The sequence below is a fragment of the Glossina fuscipes genome, unplaced genomic scaffold, assembly GCF_014805625.2.
Source record: "Glossina fuscipes isolate IAEA_lab_2018 unplaced genomic scaffold, Yale_Gfus_2 121, whole genome shotgun sequence".
Classification (NCBI taxonomy): domain Eukaryota; kingdom Metazoa; phylum Arthropoda; class Insecta; order Diptera; family Glossinidae; genus Glossina; species Glossina fuscipes.
The window spans coordinates 885,237-907,074 of record NW_023998464.1 but is presented as its reverse complement, the minus strand read 5'-3'; the positions used below and the strand labels follow the sequence as shown (position 1 = coordinate 907,074).

Here is a 21,838-nt window from a genome sequence, read left to right as displayed (position 1 = left end):
AAATGACAGTCAATTTATTTTAAAACTAATTGCGATAGCCAATATCTGATGAAACGCATTTTGTAAGAGTAATCGGATCGTTGCATACAATGAACGCTATCGCATCGACGGCAATGGCGTTCAAATTTTTCAACTGAGGTGAATGCAATAGCGCTCGTATAAGAGCTAACAAGAGAAAAATAGAGGTAATGAAATAATCTGCTCTCTTTCCAGTGTACAGAAATTTACGAATTTAAAAGTATTTTACGTAAATTTGCAAATGCACACATAAAAAATAACGTAATGTGGAAAAACTTAAAGAATCATTTCATCAATACTTCGAGAACTATAATAATAATTAAAAAAGACATACGATAATAAAAAGTTAAGTGAGAAATCATTGGCATTAAAATTTGAATGCTATAACGTCCGCTTGCATCCTTTTTGCATCACAATGAAAATGAACGCTCTAGCGTCGAGGTTCGCGAATGTATTAAACGAAATATTAAAAATATTAATATCATAACACTTTTTTTCTATGCTGAAAATGTGTGTAAGTGTGCGTGTATTTCAAATGTATTCTGTTTTGTTCACCTGCAAAAACGGTAGTCAATTTTATGCTTTTAAGTCCGTTTACTTATGAGCGTCTATTAAACCGTCCTTTCGTTCTTCAAAATTGTTATGATAGTCCTTTAAATTATTCTAAGAAGTTTTTCTTCTAACGGACAATGTTTTTTTTTTTCTTACAATTAACGGAGTAGTATATAATGAAATGTTTCGAGAGTGCTTTTTTACACGTACGAGTATTTTACATATTGCTCATATCGAGTTTCGTGGAAAATAAAGACAAGAATGTTATATTCGGCAGGGGCCGAATCCCGCATACCGAGCTCTGTGCATTTTGCATTTTACTCTCCAAGTTCTTTTATTTGATGCCCTTATCGCCGATATTATTAAGAAGAAATTAAACCATCAGGTCGTGGTGTCTACCATATTCATGATAACCCATTTTTAGACAGACAATATGCCTCCATTTGAGGAATGCACAATATAAAAAGGATTTATCCATGTGTTCATAGTTTAAAGATATATTTGGGAAGAATTTTCGCAAATTTTTTCGGGTTTTTGTGATATATGTGTTCCACAAAAGACTTAAACTCTGTTAAACCACGACCATCTTTACATCCCTTTACCTTGCTTTCGAAATCCGTATCATTGGGCTCTTATAATTTGGGATTAATTCTACGGACTATTTAATATGTGTTTTCGATATATACCCGTTTTCGAAATTGTCGAAAACTTCTCGCAAACTTTCTAAACCTTAAGCGACATGCACAGAATGAGAGCGTGAGTAAAAGTGAAATTCGGTTATGGGTGCGGGACCCATTAAAAAGAGACATTAAAAGATGGCAAGAAGAATTTCGTAACAGTGGATCTTACGTTTCGAACGCCATGCTGGAATGGAGAAATGTAAAATTTGCTAGCAAAAGCTAAATGTTGAATAACAATTCGCGCAAACAAGTTAAGTTAGTTAAGACACTCAGCTTGGCGATGCCTATATAGTACCCAGCGTGATGTCTATTTTCACATTTGTGAAGCAGAAGGAAACTACACTTCCCACACAAAGAGAAAACGACTGATTTCATGGACTACTTAAAAATCATTAAAAGAACATCTTATGGCTCGTCAGAGCACGATTTGAGTATACATGATGAAGTCCCATCATGTTCAGGCGCACAATTATATTTTAGATGAGCCAGTTAGGACCCGAGACCGAGTTAGTTATCGAATACTTTTCATAAATTTTTTGAAAAGTTTGTTTTTCCTATTTTTATAATACTCAATTTCCGGGTTAAACCATGGCGGGCACTTGCTTCGCCCTGGGAACGGGTGCACAAACAGCTAGATTTAATACAATACAGAACGATGACAATCAAGTTTTTAATATACCCAACAGAAAAATCGAGTACAATATGTAAAAGATGAGACTTAAGCTGTAACATATTGGTTTTATTAAAATTGTAATGTTTATTTGGGGAAGTCGTATTTGGCACGTTAGAGGGGTTCAACGGACCACCGTGCCTGTAAAGAAAGAAAATGCAAATTTGGTGGATTTGGTGGATACGGATCCCCAGATAAACTAAAAGGCGGACAGCGGTTTACCGCTATCTTCGGAAAATTGGCAAAGAAAAGATCTAGCAGCCTGCCACTACAATTAGGAATACGGTTGTATTGAAGTAAATCACGATCAAACAACTCCTTGAAAAATACAATAGCTGCATCAGATGTTGAAGTGAGGACCGCGACTTGTGGCAATTTGAATTTCTCCAACCCTATAATTATATCAATAGATTTAGACTTTTCGGCCACATCGCAATTGAAGGCAGCGCGTTTATTAAAAATAGAGATAAACACACATAGGAGCAAATTACATATAACTGTTTACCGGCAATTTTCGCCGCAATGCCAATAAATTCTACGTCAGGAGGGGTAGGAAATTGGAATGAACAGGACGGGACTGCACGAGATACGGCAATTAAAACATCACCACTAGTGCGATTCAATCGATCCTTTCTGAAAACCTGAAAAGAATTGCGAAAAAGTTCCGACGAATGGAAATCAGAAATGAACCAACTTTCAGTGAAGGTAAAACAAGAAAACTCCGTGCTCATTGAATTTAGGAAATTAGAGCGAATTTTTGAGTTTGAGCCTCTAACATTTTGGCAAACGAAAGTTATTGGGCCTGAAGAAACATTTAGTTTTCTGAGGGTGGAGGAACTACTGTTCGGGGCCGATCCCGAGGAATGAATTCCTTAGTTAAAAATCCAACTGGTCAAAATTTTAACAAAATTTCGATGTTTTTAGTCGGAACCAGAACCTTAAAGGACGAGATAGCTCTATGTTGAGATGGAACCAATATGAAAATGCTAACAACCTTCAAAATGACGGATGGGACTCTTGTAGCAATATAATTATTTATATTATCGTCAGAGGTTGCGGGCGACAGTCTTGACACGAATATTAGCTTTCTAAAGGATAATGCCGTCAAGGAGACGTCATCCGTGCTAGGAACGATAGGATTCTCGGATAGAGAATTTTGAGATGGTGAGACAATAGAGTCAGTGACTACACTGGTATGTGCAGCTTATGTGACTTGCCCAGCACGGTGACCCACAGACACACCAGAACAGCTAAAGGGAGAGGCGGGTTTGTGGTTTTCGTTAATACTCTTTGGCAATGTAGATGGAGTGAACTGAATAGCACCACTGGGACGAGATACTCTTGCCACTACAGCATAGGTGAACCGAGGTTGGCTTCCGGCTTATTTGTAACTTTAATATTACCAAGTAAGTCAACGATAGAGGAACCGCTAACGTTTATTGTAGAGAAGGGTGGAACACTCGAATGATTTGACTGAATGAGATTCTAGCGAAGACGTAGTAAAGTACTGCGAACTTCACTGCGAGTTGGTCTTTTGCCGGCCGAGGGAAAGATGAACGCTCCAGATAGCCACACTCATCAAATATTATCGTACTTATCGCGCAATGTCACGCGATTTTTACTTAAATCGGAAACCCCATACGGATAGATAACTGTTTTCATTTTTGCTGAATTTTATGCCGAAGTAGTGTGCATTGTTGTTCGACTATATTTCGTTGCTAGTAAGTAATTAATGCAATACTTGATGGCTTAGTTACTACTTGGACTTTTCAATTTCACTTTCACATAGAGCTCGTCTGCTTTTGGAATCTTTTTTTTTGGTTTTAAAGTTAAACGTGACAAATATGCATACTTGTGAACAGAGGAATTCATAAATGAAAGCAAGTTTTACCCTTACTATCTAAATGTACACTTTCAACTTTGTAAAACATCCTTTATCAGTGCCGCGAAGACGTATTTTGCTTTGATATTTGTAACGTTTTCAATACAATCTGGATCTGTAGGGGTTGCATTGATAACTATTGCCTAAAATCGAAACAGACAAAGGGTATAAACCAAAAAGTTTCGTCTCTAGATATGATTGTTATACTGACGAGCTGTTGCCTAAGTTGGGAAAATTACATAAAAATAGGTTAATACTAAAGCGACATATGATAAGTTTCCCTTCAATAACATGGTTTGATTACATTACATTAACAATGGGTAGCGATTTTATGTGATTGTCTTTATAAATTAAAAACACTTGTTAACACCTTGAATGATGACAAGGAAAAGTTGGCTGTCCAGGCCAGATACTATTGATTATGATATAGTAAAGCGAATAAATACATAAGATATGTACACTTGCACATAAATATATTTTATGTAATACACTTGCAGGTAACAAACCCACGCTACACATGCGTGTGATTTTATTCATAAGCAGAAGTTATAAGAGGATATTTTTATTCTGATGTGTCATTTTAATATCTCATATTTATTCATTGGTATTCATCACCTTTTTCTTTCGAGTTTAGAGTCGTTTTGTGAATAAATACAGCGTTTAACAATTTATTTTCTTTAAATAAATCACTTTCATCAAAAGTGTGTTTACTTTTATTGAGATTTGCGAAACGCGCTGGATTTATAGAAAATATTGCAAAACTAATAAACAAGCTAGTGATGTTAAGGAAAGCTCTAGTCTTGTGGAGGAGTTGCACTTGGTCGTATGGCAGACAGTGCAAGTTTCAACAAGTTCATCAGAGATAGTAATGTCCATTTGCGCTTTAACTGCAACACAGTCATCCTCGTCCGGCTGTATGGATACACAACCTTTTTGAACAGAAGTTTCCGCGTACTGGCTATTTTGGCCTAGAAAGTAGAATACAATTTTAAGTTATTTTTATTTTTAGGTTCACCTGATTCTATTTCAATCACAGAATACTTTTTATTACTTTCGTACTCTACGGAATAACAAGCATATTGAACATTAAACGCTTCATGTTTATCGGCAGCATTTTCTGATCTTTTCTTGCGATACAATTGATATTTTAAATCGTTGGTAGGAGGATTTTCTGTTGGTGGGACTACGTCGTTAGTTGTTATTTTTGTCATATTGTTTGTAGATATAATTTTCGGTAGCGTGATTGCAATTGTGGTAGCTGCGGTAGAAGTGGTTATTGTTGCCTCGATTGTTGCGTCATTTATAGGATATTCTACGTCCTCAGGGCCGCAGAATACGATTTTAGTATGATCAAGATTTTGACAATTATCATAAATGCAATCGTAACAATAAATTGCATCAACTTTAACAAAATTTATATAAAATAAGTAAAATTTATATTAATATCAATCATTAAACTTTATATACACGATGAAAATGTGTGCAGGTGTGCCTGTGTGTGTATTTTTTTTTTTTTTTTTTTTTTTGTGGTGGAAAACCTTTAACGGTCACCCGTTAGGGCGGTGCGAGACTGCTGTGTGTATGTGCGTTTGTGTGTGTGTGTGTGTGCGTCTTTCAAATATATCTTGCTTTGTTTACATGCAAAAGAGGCTGTCAATCTTATGTCCTTAAGTCAATTTTATTACAACTTTCTATTAGATCGTTCGCCCGTTCCTCAAAGAAATACTGTGAGTCCTTCGAATTATTCTAAAAAGCGAAAGAAACAGCTTTTGAATTCGTCCGTTTTATCTTATTCTTTTCTTTATTGATCACTGTTATGAAAACGTTTGAAATTTTTGGAAAGGCACTTAAAGAATTTATACATACATTAGAAGTAACAAATTCTTTATCGAACCAGCAATGTTTGTCCATCTGACGATGATAAACATATTCCCAAAAACCCCCTGGACTTCTTGTACTCAAGTTGGTATGTGAAGCAAAGGATAAACCTATTAAGGGGGTTTTGTTAAAGCATATACCGCTCCCAGAAATACTCTACAGAATGTATATTTACATTCTTTATCAGTAACAAACGCACACCATCGCAAATATGAAGCAAGCAAATTCAAATTATGCGAAAATTTAACAGCTTTTAGTAAATTAATTGTTGATGAATGTGGACCAAGGCATGCACGCGTAGTGCATACAATACATTAAAACCACCTCTGTTTTTCAAACAAAGAAGGGGATTTTTTCAATATTCTTTATAGAAATTTAATTGAAGCTTAATTTTCAAAAACATATTTATACCATATAAGCAGATTTGGATAAGTTTTCAAAATTCAAAAAAATAGGTGCGGAGATTTAGCGGAAAGACGACGTACGTGGAAATTCCTTATGGCTACTGTATTGTTTATGTTCTATAAAAGGTCTAAAGGGACTTGCTTGACCGCGGCGTGTTGTCAGAACTCCCTTTTCTTCAAAATGCACAAGCTTGCGCTCATATGATTTAGATTTAATTCCACGGATTGCTCCTTTTTTTTTTATAAATGTTCGTTGAAGAGTTCGTTGCAGTGTAAACTTTTTGAATTCTAAGCAACGTGCACATAGTGACAGCGTGAGTGAAAGTTAAATTCGTCTACTACTGGATCTTCGAAATGATCTTTGCTTGTGGATAACAAGATGACGTAATTTCTAAATTATCCAACTAAACGATTAGTTTGAGTCCTCGTTGATATATTTTAAATTTTCTCGAAGCATTTACTTATAATAGGAAAATCTTCAAGGAAATAATGTTATCAATTTATATCCTTTTTCACCTTGTGGTTTCACAGTGACCAAAACCATCAGTACAAGAAAGATTTTCATTTTTTTTTTCGTTCTAAGTAACTCAACGTATCAATAATTATGTTTAATTATTTATTTGCAACGCCAATGTAAATGTTTATGTCTCGACTAGAAATTTGTTACTAATAATTTTATGTCTATTGAAAATGGCTTTTTATTAATAGCTGACTATACGAATTCGAAAAGCTGGTGCAGTCAAAATTATTGATAATTGATTTGCTTTGAGAACATGCGACAGTTGCAAACAATTGTTTGCAAATCTTTTCTGTCATACGGATTATTGGAAAACATGAAAGCATATATGCATATGTGTTTATTAATCGTTGGTGTAGCAATAAGGAATGTTACTGAAAATACAGATTAGAGTGCGTAGATTCTAGAACTTATCTGTTTGTTTGTAAAGAATCGAAAACATTATAAAAAAACAAATGGTTAAATAATAAAAGCCGTGATTAGGGCATATGTTCTAAGATAGATCGGTTTTTAGTGAAATGGTTTTATAAGCATTTAGTCAATTAAAATATTAACATAACAACCGAACGAACATTAAACATTGTTTTTCAAATAAACCTGTTCTTTTAAATCATAATTTTTATTTATTTTTTAGTGATCAAATCTCAAATGTAATTTTTAAGAAAAATTATTTCATGGTAACCAAATCAATCTCATCTACTTCCCTCTTTCTGCTTGCCTACAAGCAATTCGAAACAACGTGACAACGTGGCAAAAATTCGAAATTTTAACATGATCGTTGGTCATATGTTAAAAGTATTTCTTTTTTGTTTTCAGTGAAAAACGGTTCAAATCAAGGCGTTGATAAGAGTTGATAATTTTGGTTTACAATGACATATTTTTCTCGCGCGCTAAATAAATTAATATTGCTAGTAGTAGTTAATCAGCCCTGCAAATGCATAAACTCTAAAAATAGCATAACACCTTGCATATGAATTGGAGTGGAATAGATGAAATGAACTAAGGACTTCCTTGAAAATGATGGCTTTACATGGAAACAATTAGGAAAATAAATAAAACATTGCATTGAGTGAAGTGGTGTGAAATATTTCTTAGTTGGCTTTGCTCGATGTTGTGGCTTTTTACTTGCCTTCCGCTGTAATGGCTTGTAAATGAGGCACTCTTCTTTTATGTGGAAGATTAGCACTCCAAACTCTAATTCCTCTCCCCACTGTTAACAATTATGGCAATTGAAGCGCATTTGAGATATGGACGTCAGAATTGACCAGTCAGCAAAGCGTCGTAGTGCATTATGAGAATGCCTGTTCAGACACATCTTTAACGGCCGGACATATGTTGAGGGGATAGGCTGGCAGCATTTATTGCCTCTATCTGAGAGCACGAATTACGCCACATTCGAGAACCACTTAAATCGTTCTCTCCACAATTCTCCAGTGATGACATTTTTGCCAGAAAAACACTAAAAGTTATCGATCAAAATAATGCGTATTTAGTAAATACGCAGTTATCAGATTTTGCTGACAAATGACAGGAACTTTTTCCTTGACGCAATATGAGTTCAAGTGATATATTTCCCCATCATTTTATTACTTATTGTAATGTATGAACACAAATATTTTATTTTTCTAATGCTTTCTATTCAATGCGTTTTAATTTATAAATATTCCAAGTTGATATAAGTAAAAAGCGCTTCATAGATTAAGAGGGGATATAGCTCAGTGGTAGAGCATTCGACTGCAGATCGAGAGGTCCCCGGTTCAAACCCGGGTGTCCCCTTGTTTTTTTTTATTTCTTAATATACTTTTTTTTGTGAATGAAGTTTGAAATTATTGTTTTAAATTTTCTTCCTTAATGAGAATCTCAATATGGATTTGTTGAGGTTTATTTTATACGTATACGATAAGGAAGAACAACATGAAACAACATGATAGTAAAAATTTGATAGAAATAAAAATGTAGACACAAAGAAAACAAATAGAAACAAGGACAAGGCCACCATTAAACACCCTACAGCATCTTGCCAATAGAATTCTGTGTGCATATTTGTGATGAAAACCTTTTTGCAACATAAAGGCTTGCAATGACATGGAAGTTGTTCTGCTGTCGTAGTTTGTAACCGTAGCTTCCCAGTAGCGATCATGGTGAAGAAGATTTATGTTGTTTGCGGCTTTCAATAGCCGTGATCCGGTATTATTTGACAATCGAATGGGATCGGATCGCACCGGGATCGTCATTTATTGACAAAAATAAGAAAATATTTTTATATTTTTGTCCACTGTCAGCTACTGACAAATCGCACTCATTTTTTAGATTTCTCTTTTCAGTCAATTGGGAAATTTTAACGTTCGATCTTCATTTGTACAGCTCTGGTGATTCTACAAGAAAGTAACATAAACCGCTGCACTGAATTCCTATTAAGTATTTTTCAATAGACGCGCTTTGGTTTTTTTTTTTAAATAATATCTAAGATAATTCAAATATTTATTGAACTCTTTATTAAAAATAATCATATGATCCGTTGTAGAAAACGCCCCCACGTGTGTAAATATTTTCGATAGATTTTCTTCATATCATCTTACTTAGCTTATTGATTTTGCTCCGTTTGTATGCATACTGTATAACGTTTTGCAAAAGCGATATTTTCGGTAAAGTCTACACTTCAAAAAATGCAAAGGCAATTAACTTATTGCTTGTTTTAATATTTCTGTTAAGCGAATAAAGGTCTTAAATAAGGTTGTATATGTGCGAAATTCTTCAAGCACTTGCCCGATTCCTGCCAATGCCTTGGAGTTAATGCCATTAACTCCTCGAGCATCCTTTGAACAAGGATTGCAACGTTTTCTACACTACGAGCATTTTTTTGGTCTGCTAAACCTTGTTTGCTCAGCTTCTATATACTTTTGTACTATTTTTTTAATGGGTGACCAATTTGGAGAATGTGACTCAACTAAACCAAAATTGTACAAATTTGTAGCTATAAAATGTACATATGAAAACTTGAGAAATGTTGCTACGACAGTCTTCAAGGAATATTTAGCACAGTGTACTGGACTTTACCGTTTATATGAATATGTGTGGCGCTATTCAGTTAGATTATACCAAGACTTACGACATTGATTGCATGACAACAATATTTATGGCAGTTGAGTAAAAAATGTTTGTTTTTTTTTAACATCAGTGAGCAAGAGGGAGATATGTACGAAAACTGATGAATAAATATATTCTGTCCAATCCTTTTACGGTGTTGTATGAATTCGCTTTACATAAAAACTAATTATAGGGAGCTGTACTGTTATGATGTGTATGATTTGTAACTTTTTTTCAATATCGGAAACAAAATTGTTGCTGTTGACAAGAAAACGATTAGTTTAAATTTAGAACCATGTGATAAAAATTATACATTTCACTATCACAGCTTATAACTTGCAAGTTGTCAAAACTAAGCGTAAGCAGCACTTTCTTTGCTGTGATAGTCTTAGTTTTCTTTTCCAAACTTTCATGTACTTACCTTACTAGTGTACCCTTGCTATCGAAAAGAAATGTACTTACGAGCGGTATGATAAGTATAATAAATTTATGCGAAATCCATGTAACCTTCCGTTTAGCTTTTTAGTATTAGAATTTATTGATTTGGTCTAAATAAATTATAATAATAATAATTATACCCTGCATCCATTGTGGTATAAGGGCCATATTAAGTTTATGCGAATGTATGCAGCGCTCAGAAGAGCTTCAGATAGACCGATTTTTTTATTTTAGCGATTGATTTAGAATCTTGTCTGTCCGTGTTGACGCCCTATTTTCTTGTTTTCAATCTACCGGTCGCAATTTTGACGTGTTCGATCGCAAGGACGAACACTTTTGAAAATGTTCTGGAACCGATCCGCTGTGCGGCCAATTCCCATATAACGTCTTATTTAAAAAGTCCTTATATAAAAAGATGATGTAGGATGGCCTAAAGTTTTCAATGGCTTGCCTTCGTCCATTATAGTATTTTGCTTGTTTTTTAGTATTGATTGATTCATGTTTACTTAATCTTTTATTTCTTTCATAGAAAAGTAACTACACAGATTTCAACTTAAATTGTAATAATACACTCTAAAATCATGTTGATTCGTATAACAGATCAAAGTTATAATATTTAGATTCCTTAAGTTCTCATATTTACTACATTTGGTTTGAACGGCATGGGAGATAATTTCATTTTCTCATTTTTTTTCCGAATTACTGTAATGGTGACGTGACTTAAGTTAAAAAATAATGCGATAAATAATTTGTATATTTTAAAGCTTAGTGCGTTTTTTGATTTTGTAAAAGTTTTAGTGTACACATTTTAGTGATAGTGAAAACATCCGGCTACCAAAACAATAAGTAAAGTTGCCACTGATACTGATACCATTGAACTGCCATTGCATTCTGAACTGGTGCAAGAATAACATTCATCTATTTTCATATTATTGTGCATTTCGTGCCATTGTGCGCACGCAGTTTTTGGAGGTGTACGGCGGGAGCAACCACGTGCAATATTCGTTGATCCGTTAACTGAAAATAGAAAGCAATGACAAAGAGTTTAGTTTAAAATATATTGTGACCTACCTTTGGCTTCCACTTTGAAACAGTTATAGATTTGATCAGTAGTGTGCCGCGCGTTACGACTACGCGATTGTTCTGAAGGCTTGAAGATTTTGGATCTTGTTATTTCGTCTTCAGTTTCGTCTTCTCCATGTTTGATAAGGGTTTCGTTTATTTGAGAACTCATAAAGTCACTTTTGAACTTAGGTGCAGATAATCTTGAATAAACTTTTGTTGTTTTCGACTCGCTCAAATTATTCTCCGTGCTCTTCTCTTCGATATCAGTAACTGGGGTGGTGGTGACGGTGTTAAAATTGATATCTTCCGTAGAGTTGGAATTATCTGCTTGAGGTGTAATTGTTTTAGGATATGTTTTAGTTGTTTTCCCTGTTGCACTTATCGTTGTTGTCTCCATTACTATCGTAGTGAACGATGAATTCATCGCCTCTGTTGGTTTCAAGGTAGTGGTAGTTGTTAATTTCGTTGTCATAGATTCTGAGATTCCCGCAGATGTGTCGCTGTTGCCGAGCAAAGTGCTTTCAGTTTCTGTGCTGGTTGTTCGGATTGTCGTTGTTCGGGTTGTGGTGTCCGAATTGAAGTACTGTTCATTGCAATTTAGAAGTGGAATATCTGCTGTAATCACAGGACAGTTGTCACATACGTAGCACATTAATTCTCCCTGGCATGCTGTAAATACAAAAGTGTCATATGAGAAAGAAGCAAAAGTGAAAATTTAGTTATTTCTGGCCGCTCTCGATTGAGATTACCGGAAGGTTTCTTAACAGAAATGGTTCAAATGTGAATGCAATTTTCGCAAATTATTCTTAAAAAGGGATTTAACTGACCGTTTTGCATAGATGAGGACGGGCCGCAGCGGTTTTCTGAAGAGGGTTACTCGTCAAAGTCGGTAGACGACGAGCGGGAAAATGGCTAATGGAAGTTGCCAAATGCCCTCTTTACGTACATCTTTTTTCATAGTTTCGTATTAAACCGAAGCGAAGCGAAGAAGATTGCGCGTACTACGGAATATATTTTTATATCTTACGTCACTTATTGTACAAGGCATGTAAGGTTTATGCATGCGTATGTTACACCCATCGTGAGATACGCTCACCTTTTATTATACCCTTTAATTCAGAATCATTTTCTGAATGGTTCTCAGCCCGTCTGTCCGTCTTTCTACTTGATGCCTGTCTGATAATTTGTACACTAACATGTTTTGATTCAAGGATGAACGCTACTGAGAACGTTTCGGATCGCTACACTTTCTCGACGACTCCATATAATGCCTTATTTTGAAAGATTGGTGTAGGCAAAAAATTATAATTTTCAAAATTTTTTGACAAAACTCTCCCAATAATAGTACTTCGACATTCTAAGTTAGTATGCAAAAAGGGGGACATTTTTTGAACGTCTCTTGATATAACCATTCCTACAAAATTGAATCTTTATATGGTGTAAAGTGTATAATTTTCATAAAAGTAACTTAACAAGAAAGCCAACCTTACCGTATGTAGACCAGTTCTATTTTGAGACTACTCATGAAATGTAATACCAAATATATATCAAAAAGCTCTATTTGTTAATATTTTTTGATGAAAATTTGCTTACTATCGTCACCTTGTTAACCAAATTTGAAACACATTCATCTACTTCTTCGATTTCACTCCATGTAAGTAATAGTAAATCTTTCAGAAAAAGGTTTAACTTTTGTATATATAGGTCTGTGTTTCAGATCCTATCATAGGTAGGGATTATCATGAAAAGCAAGCCCTTTTATGGGAAGCAAGTATAATTTCTAGTCTTTTAAAAAAAAAAATTTGAGGAAGTAAATCATGTTTGCCAAATTTGGATCACGCCAAGTGACGTTTTGGGTAACGTTCAATGTGCGGGCTTGCATAAAAAATATGTCTTCGGCGTAAAATAATGTGAAAATTTTGATGTATTTTTAGCAAAACGGACGAATCACTGCACGAGGCGAAAAAGTGTAGGCGATCAAGAAGAGTTTTTACAGAACGTGCTGGTCTGCATTGACGTCATCAATGATTCATCGTCGTCCCATGTTCATGTTCCTGGCACCTTGTCTCAAATATACCTATGTTTTGTGACTTTTTAATCCATACGCACATTGTAACCCAAGCTGTGAAGCGTCACGGAGCGATGTATGTGAAACATATTATTAATCAATTTATTCTCATAACTACTTTGCTGTTTTATAATAGTCTTCGTTAAAAAAATAATATTACTGGCTTATGGATAATTATAAGCTTATGATTTTTTTTAATATTTGCGCAAAATACTTAATAATTTTTATAAACTAACTTTATATTTGTCACTTTTTCGCAATCTTTTAGTGTGGATGGGTCCGATTATATTTACGATTAAACCCTAATTCAGCCCAGAAAATAAATACCAAGTTTCGATTTTCTCTTTTAGTTTTCATGACACTTGTCAACTGGGTAATATATTGAGGGGTATGTATAGGCTTTCCTTGTTAATCGAGTTGAAATATCCTGCTAATGCGTAGAGGGAACAACATTTTTCAAGGCGCAAAGTAGACATTTGATTTTATTGTCAGAATAAAATACAATGAGAGTTTCAATAATGGGTAGACGAAGGGAAGGCGCCCAGATATATGTGTGGTTTGAAAGAATATGTAGACTTGGAACGCTAGAACGTTCATGAATGTAAATGAGTTGTGAGAGGAGTGACTAGATTATTTTTTAAAATAAGATAGACCCGAAAGCCTTAGTCGCAAGGGCTTATTCTACTTTAGTTTTAGTATTTGTTTCTTTGGCCCATATAGATTATATTTATAACTCTTGCTTTGGTTCTTCGAGTTTTCAGACAGTCGCTTTCAATGCGCCCGATTTTTTTACCTATAACGATTTTCCATAATAGGGCAGCGAGTGAAAAAGTGGACCGATCCGTAACAGTTCCAATAGCCTTCGTCCGTGAGTAAAAACACGTTGGTGTGCAAAATTTCATCAAAGCAAACTAGGCGTCTAGGAATCTGAATCGACAGATATAATAAAAGGTGAGTCTATCTCAGTCCTTCTGGATGTTGTATAAGCCCGCGCAAACTTTTACTGCAAGTGATGCACCGCATAAAGGTATTTTATGCATCATGTGCATAAAAATTGTTTTGTTTACAAGTAAATGTACATCCGCGAATTCTTATTTTTATTTATTCACGCATTTGTAGGGAAAAAACCAATCTACATTCAATAAATTCAATATAATAAAGAGCTTATGCATAGTAAGTAATTTGCTGTCAGATTAAGAAATTAAAATATTGTTTAGCAGTTGCAGTTTTTTCCTCTTGGTTACATTTAAATTGATTCGCTTGTCTTGCATGTTATTGATACGCTGAGGCTATAAATACTGAGCGGGCCTAAGTACAGCTATTAAGCTCCGCATCGTTATTAAGTTTTATTTCAATTATTCATTTATTTTCTTTTATATAATAATAACATTTACAAGTTTTTCATAATTATTTGATAAACAGATTCTTCAATAATTTATTGTATTCAAATGAAAACGTTGGTTATGCTCCCACGGAAATGGAATTTATTTAATGGAGAAATATGATGTTTAGAAATCTTCGACAGATTTACATTTGCTTATGACAGCGATAATAAATACGTACGTAGGCGGAAGAGAAAAGCAAGGAAAATTGATATACTTTCATATAATATTAACCCTTCTCCAAACTCCATATAACATTCACCCTCATCTGATCCTACGTTGGCAAGATAATGACTTCGTATTTCTTACATACACCAAGCGTGATTGAGCTTGACTTGAGATTACACCCTTAAAAATTATTACGCGTTTTCATATACCCCATACCACCTGTGGTCAGTTAAGGCTTTGTAGATGTATACAACATCCAGAACTCACCAAGAACGAGCTCTATTGGAAATTGTTCGGGTCGGACCAACGCCTTTTTTTGAAAAATCGTTGTGCGTACACCATATTAACCAAACAGGTGTAGGGTATTTAATTGTGGGCCGTGGCCTTCAATAGTGCTTTTACTTGTTTTTTTTGTAATTAATTCTATTAAAAATTGCAAAAACAAAACATCGAAACTTTTCTAAAATTCACAATTCAGTGATCCGAAGCGAATCTCGGAAATAAAGTCGGAAAAGCTATCCCTATTTTAAAAAGTGTAAAACTCTTTTAGGTCAATTATGTGGTCCACTTTACATTTTAAAAGCTTTAACTTGGTATTTTGTACTAAGAATTGAACTTTTAATTAATAATGTTTTCCAAAAGCATTCTTGGGAGCAAAAAAAAAAAAACACGCTAACCTAACATGTTTCCTCATTTTGTTATTTTTCCACAATAAAAAAGATAAAAAAATTTAATTTCAAAATAATAGTTTGGAATTTCATAACACTGATATTTTTCACGGTCATCGATTTCTCTAATTTTCACACTTACACTTAAATTAGAAACGCGTTATATTTGCTTTTATACAACAGATAGCGAAATTGGGTAGAGAAAAGAACTGTACAAGGTCAGTCAGGCTATGTCGCGTATAGAATGTAATGAGTTGGTATAATTGATCGAGAAATCAAAATTTCCCCAGTTTTGGTCAATTACTGGAATCTTAAAATTTTAGGAAGAATTGATGAAACAGTCAAAGGGAAAGTCTCAAGAGAGATGAAATTACATTTAACTTTTTTGAATGCTTTGATTATGTTCGTCAGCAAACGCGACAATACTCGATATGAACCGAGTAAACATTCTTCTGGTATGGAAAACTAATTAATTATGGCAAATAATGAAGCATTACCTGGTAGCTTTTTAAGAGACGTAAGTTTTTATTTGTTGTTGACAAACAAAATTATTTCATTGATAAAAAATAGACGATGTAAAGATAATTTTATGGCATTATGGAAATGAAAACAAAAACAATATGAGGCCAACTGGATGAAATTTCGCTTCTCAATAATAATCAACAAAAAAGAAAATCGTTTTTGCATTCTACATTCCTTGCGGTACAAGGTCTGCTCGTCTGTCTTTCTTGTTTTCTTGTGGTCAACTCGCAACTGGCTAACTACTGGGGCAGGGACGAACGCTATTGGAAATTGTTCGGCTCGGACCACTTTTTACACCACTTTCCATATAAAGCCGCATTCTAAAAACCCGATATAGGAATAAACATAATAAAGGAAGCAAGGGGGTACAGTAGGGCGGAGCGCATCCCGCCATTAAATCCTTCGCTTGCTGTGCTTGTTTTTGAAAATCGAAAACCTCTTAGTTTGCGTTACTGCACTGTAGGCGGGTAGATTAATCGAATGTGCATACTTTACAACAGATCTTTAAATGCCAATTCCCCAAGAGAATAAGTTATGTTTCATTCGTGGATTTATAATATGAATGCAATTTTTGGTGTCTTTATGACGAGTATTCTTGACATGTACAATTGAAAATTGAAAGGTTAATTTAAATCGTATTCCATTATATTCACAATCAATTGTTCCAATCAATCCGGTTCATGGTTAAAATAAATCAATAATAAAAGAACCAACTTATCAAGTCAAGTGCACTAAATATTTAAAAGGACACCGATAAGCGTATCACTGCGACCATTTCACTCGTTTTATCGAAAATACTTTGTTTGTTTTCAGAAGCTTCCCATTCAGATTCAGCTTATTTGTAATCTTGATCAATGGACCTTGAAAAAGAGTACATGTATAACATTTAAACTTTGCATCTTAGAATTTGTAACTCTATGAAGATAGGCAGGAGGACTACCGAAGCGGCGGGCAAAGCTAAATAAATACATGATCTTGCGCTCGCCACAATCGTGCTCACTCTATACAATTTGTGCGAAATCATAAATTAAACAGCAAACTCAAAAAAATAGATGACTTGAGTGGACCGGCCCACAGGCAGCCATGTCAAGAAGAAGAACAACAAACTTACAAATGAACTTTAAAATTACTTACCGTACGTAGACATTTCCTTTTCTGTTGGTCAATAAAATAATCTGTTAAATATTTTGAAATATTATCAGACAATCGAGTGCGGCTTGTGTAAAACCCCTCATCCCCTTAACTGAGTATATAAAAAAAAAAAATGCATTCTATGTGTACGCCTGTTCTTCATAGCATATGAAATACAATAAAGTTGCATATATATACAAACACATACATATATAGAAATGCAACAGCTTAAGTAATATTGCCACCGAGTCCAATTTAGGTATAATTAGTCACCATTAATGGCAATATTTAGTTGCACTTGTTTTAACTAGAATCGCAAAATATTCCAAAAATATTTGAAAAATAAAATAATGAATAGGAAGTAAAATAGAAAAATACATCTGCTGAAACTCATTAAATTAAGAAAATAAAATAAATCTGTACAGTATATAGTTCGCCAATATTAAGCCCAATAAACATCACAATGATAATCCATAAATAAATACAATATAGTAATAAATTCCATGTAATTAAGAAACTTATTCAAATACTTAAAGGAACGGGGTATTGGTTCTTTTTTTTATATATACGTTTCCATAATTTCCTATTTTCCTAATGACTAATCAATGTTTTTCTATAGTATGCGTATTTTTCTATTCAATGTCGAGATGGCATTGATAAGAGCCCTAAAATATGTGTATATGCCATAGATGTGGGTACTTTATGTACTTATGCACCTATTTATTTAATTTTCATTTTCATGCTAAGAAAAAAGCAAAATGTGTAATGAAAATATGTTAGTTCGATTTTTGAACATTCTCCGTCTGAACTGCGATTAAGACGATAAAATATAATCAGGTCTTTTCTTTGAGATCTTGGTAAATCGAAATCGAAATGATACTTAAAATCCATGTTTTCTATATATATACACAGGTATATATATATATATATGTAGACAGAAAGGTAGGTTGTCTCTTGTTTTATACTCTGTCTGTCCTCTCTATATATATAATATTTTTATATAAAAATATATGAATGTTGCTGATACATCTAGCTCGAATGCTGATATCTTCTACATACATATACACGTACACATACACATATTTTTATGGCTCTAACACCGAATTTTGAAATTTTTCTTTTTTTTAACTGTACATTTACCGTGAGGACCTTATAACTACTCTGAACTTAATTCAAAGACCTATGATTGAAGCTTCAGCCTTCTAATTAAATTATGATAACATTGGAAATATCCCTAACAAATAGAAATTCCTGTAAACAAGCAGATTAACCGACGGAAAGGATTCTGCTTAAATCGAAACTAGACATATATTATATGAATCCCATAAGAGACATCATAACCTTATGTATGATAAAAATACGCTTTTATAGTAAGTTTCTTACAAAGTAAGTTTTTCCTCTGCTATACCTCTCCATGATAAGTTCTGTTCAAACATCCAGAGTGGATGCAGGTATACCAGACATTTTCTTTTCCATTGAGCAAATCAATGTTTCATCGGTGTAAGATTATGTGTTCGTTTAATTGCATTTAGATCCATCTATCTGCTGAGTGTGGTTTCAATGTTCGTGAAGAGAAAAATTGACGTGAAAAGCTGAAATTTGGGTTTTATATTCAGTTGGCCGTCAAGGATCGAGTTGATATATAGGTTTGTTCTGAAAAAAGCTGTTACCCAAATCCCCAGTAAATGCTATGCCAAAGAGAACATTTACTAGGCAATTGTTACCGGCAATGTATGTCGAAATGGATAAACAGATACGCCTACAATTAACGACATAGTTTAACATTTTTACCTATTGCTACGGGTTGAAGAATATCACACATTATCCTTAATTTGAAAAAATTCCTTTTGTTTTTTTTTTTGGTTTCAAACACATGTCTCTCTTGTTGTTTATTAATAATAACCCAGCTTTTTCTATCACATAGTCAACGTTCTTTGAAAGAGTTAGATTGAACATTTTGCGCCCGAGTGTGCTCACTTGAATTTCGTTACTTATTAATAAAAATTAATGGATGTTCTTTGAGAGTATGTGTAGGCGAACAGCAAGCGGCATATGGTTTGGATTCCAACAACCCATTCAAAAAGCAGATATAACGATGAAATTAATTAGAAAATGTCTACTGGGTATACCTTATTTATCTTTCAGAACAAAGACACGAATGTATGGCTAAAGCAAGTAATATAACCAATCAAGTCAAATTTTTCCCACTTTCAGTTCTGTTTTATTTTACATATACTTTTAATGAATATGCAAAACGCAAAGACGCAAAGGCGCAAAGCCGATTGTTGTTATTAGAATCGGCATTAATCACTTTGTGTTTTTTTTCCTTCTACCGTTAACTACCGCAATATTGAGTAAACTTCAATGACTTTTTCATTTTTCGTTTTAACTTGTTTTAATTCTAATGCAAAAAATTGAAAAAAAAAAATTTTTTTTTCCGTAAATATTTTTATTTATGTACACTTCTTATTATTATATTATACTTTTAGAGAAAACAAGTTTTGTTTCCTCCCAGTAATAAAGCGAAACAAATTAATTGAATTGTTTTTAATAAATAATAATTTTTTATCACATGTTTGTTCTTTCAAAAAAGAGGGAGGGAAGGAGAGAGAGAAAGATAGAGAATGCCATGCCTTTAATGCGCTCTTATTATAATATTTTTAGTTTAAATGTAATTCGATTAGTTTTAGAACACTGTTTGGTTTATAGCATGTGTGTCTTCAAGGTCTTTCTTATTCTTTTCGTTATGAGCGTGCTATCCGATGGAAAGATGTCTGTCTACCAAGAAAGTCCACATCGATAGAAGAATTCGATGCGAAATTAGTTATTTTGAAGATGAGTCTTAGTTCCGTTAATGTATTAATTTTTATTACATTACGACTTACTTTCTTTTTTTCTTAAATTCTTATGAAATTTATATCAACTTTATATACACAAAATTCATTTGAAAAGGATTTCGTGGGGATGTACGAATTCTTTTTTTTCTTTTTTTAATATAACCAATCAACCCAATCCCTCTTTGTCTAGCACTGTGAAGATCAGAAAGGTGAAGGGAAGAAAGGGAAGGGGATAAGGGGTGTTCGCAGCCTAGTGGATGCGTGCCAAATTGGTAATGGTAACTCCTTCACCGACCTCAGTATTCACTACAGCTACAACCAGGTATACTCTACGGCCCTGTTATACTCTACGACGAGCATTGGCTTGCTGTGCTAATATATAATAGGGATACGATTTTATCGATTATTAATTGTCGTCAAATAGTGGAAAACTCTGCGACCAACTTGAGACGTTCCATTTGAAGCAAAATTAATTTCACTAGAACTTGGCAGACAAGCAGTCGTATTTTTAAGATGCCTTGAGTTGGTCATTGCTACCTTTATGTTTATCTTTGGTTTTCCGTTACCGCATGTTAGAGGTAAGTAAGTGGTGAATAATTGGCCTGTTCTCAAAGAAAATCTGGGTTCGATTTCAAAAATCGCTGCACTTTTTCGCTTTTTATCAATGTTAACTCAATGTTAAGTAAAAAATTAGCACAAACAGTACTAGGCGGCAAAATGTCCTGCCTTGAAGCCCAATATAATCTACAACAGATTTTACGTGGATTTCTGAGCATTAAAAATGGAACTTTTTTGTTCTACACAACATGTGCTACAAGTGTGCATTAAGCTTGTGCGGATGTATGCCCATACCCGAAAGAACTTAAGGGTCCCGTTTTTATTATACCGATCGATTCCCAATCATTTTTTGAATTGATTTAAGCTTGTCCGTCCGGCTGTCCGTCTGTCCATTCTGATTTGTGTTCAACTAAAATTTTTTTAAATATTCTGTTAAAATTTGGTACATGGGCATGTTTTCTTTTCAAGGAGGAACGCTAGGGAAAATGTTTCGGATCGAACCACTCCTTCGATATGAAGACTGTATTAAGCGATCAGGTGTTGGATACTTGTGGGCCGTGGACCGTGGGCTTCTATAAATTTTTTACTTGTTTTGAAGCGAATTGAGGGATAAAAGTAATGTGTCCCAACATTCTCAAGTGAAGAATGAAAGGAACTGAAATTATTCAAAACTCGTATAACGCTTATACGCGATTATTATCCACAAGTAAAAAGCAGTCTTGTGTTTTTAAAAAATGTATCAATAAATCCAGTTTGTAATCATCTCGATCTAAGAGATTTGTTTTAATTCTTTTGTAATTTTTTTTTAGCTTATTTACTTTACATTTGGGTTTTCAACAACAATAATAATAATCACCTTGAACCAAGACAAAACACCACAAGCTTTCAAGTAAAAGGTTTTTCAAAAACATTTTGTATTTCGAATTTTTTTCTTTTTATTTTATTTATTTTATTTATTTCTTTTTTAATTTTCTATTAATTTATATTAGGTAGTTTTACTTTCTCGATTATTATGTATATTTGATATTAAATTTCACTTAATTGTTATTACTTTTTGAGAAAATTGTAACCGTTCTTAATGAATTTTTAAAAACAACTGAAAATATTCTGTACACATTGAAACTTTTTATATTGAAATGAAAGCAGGTAAGGAAGTTATATTGGTCATATAACGACTCATGGATCCCCATCATTATGAGGGGAAGAATCTGAAAGGTACTCAATATATATGTCGTTTATTTGAGATGAGCCAGCAAAACATTCCAGACAATTTTTGCTTAATACGGCTTGAATAAGCATTTGTGCTAAACTTT

At 33.8% G+C, this 21,838-nt stretch overlaps 1 protein-coding gene and 1 non-coding gene across 2 annotated transcripts; one reads left to right on the top strand and one right to left on the bottom strand.

Moving 5' to 3' along the window:
- The first annotated feature begins 8,305 nt into the window (after nucleotides 1-8,305).
- On the top strand, nucleotides 8,306-8,377 carry Trnac-gca. The gene has a single exon. It is a non-coding gene; the product is annotated as a tRNA-Cys (tRNA).
- Nucleotides 8,378-10,435: 2,058 nt separating this feature from the next.
- Nucleotides 10,436-21,497, bottom strand: LOC119640447. Its single transcript, XM_038038506.1, has 3 exons — nucleotides 21,382-21,497; nucleotides 11,198-11,860; nucleotides 10,436-11,143 (listed from the first exon to the last, which is right to left on the bottom strand). The coding sequence occupies exons 1-3, from the start codon at nucleotides 21,434-21,436 to the stop codon at nucleotides 10,935-10,937; spliced, it is 927 nt and encodes a 308-aa protein (XP_037894434.1). The 5' UTR covers nucleotides 21,437-21,497; the 3' UTR covers nucleotides 10,436-10,934.
- Between the last annotated feature and the right edge of the window lie 341 nt (nucleotides 21,498-21,838).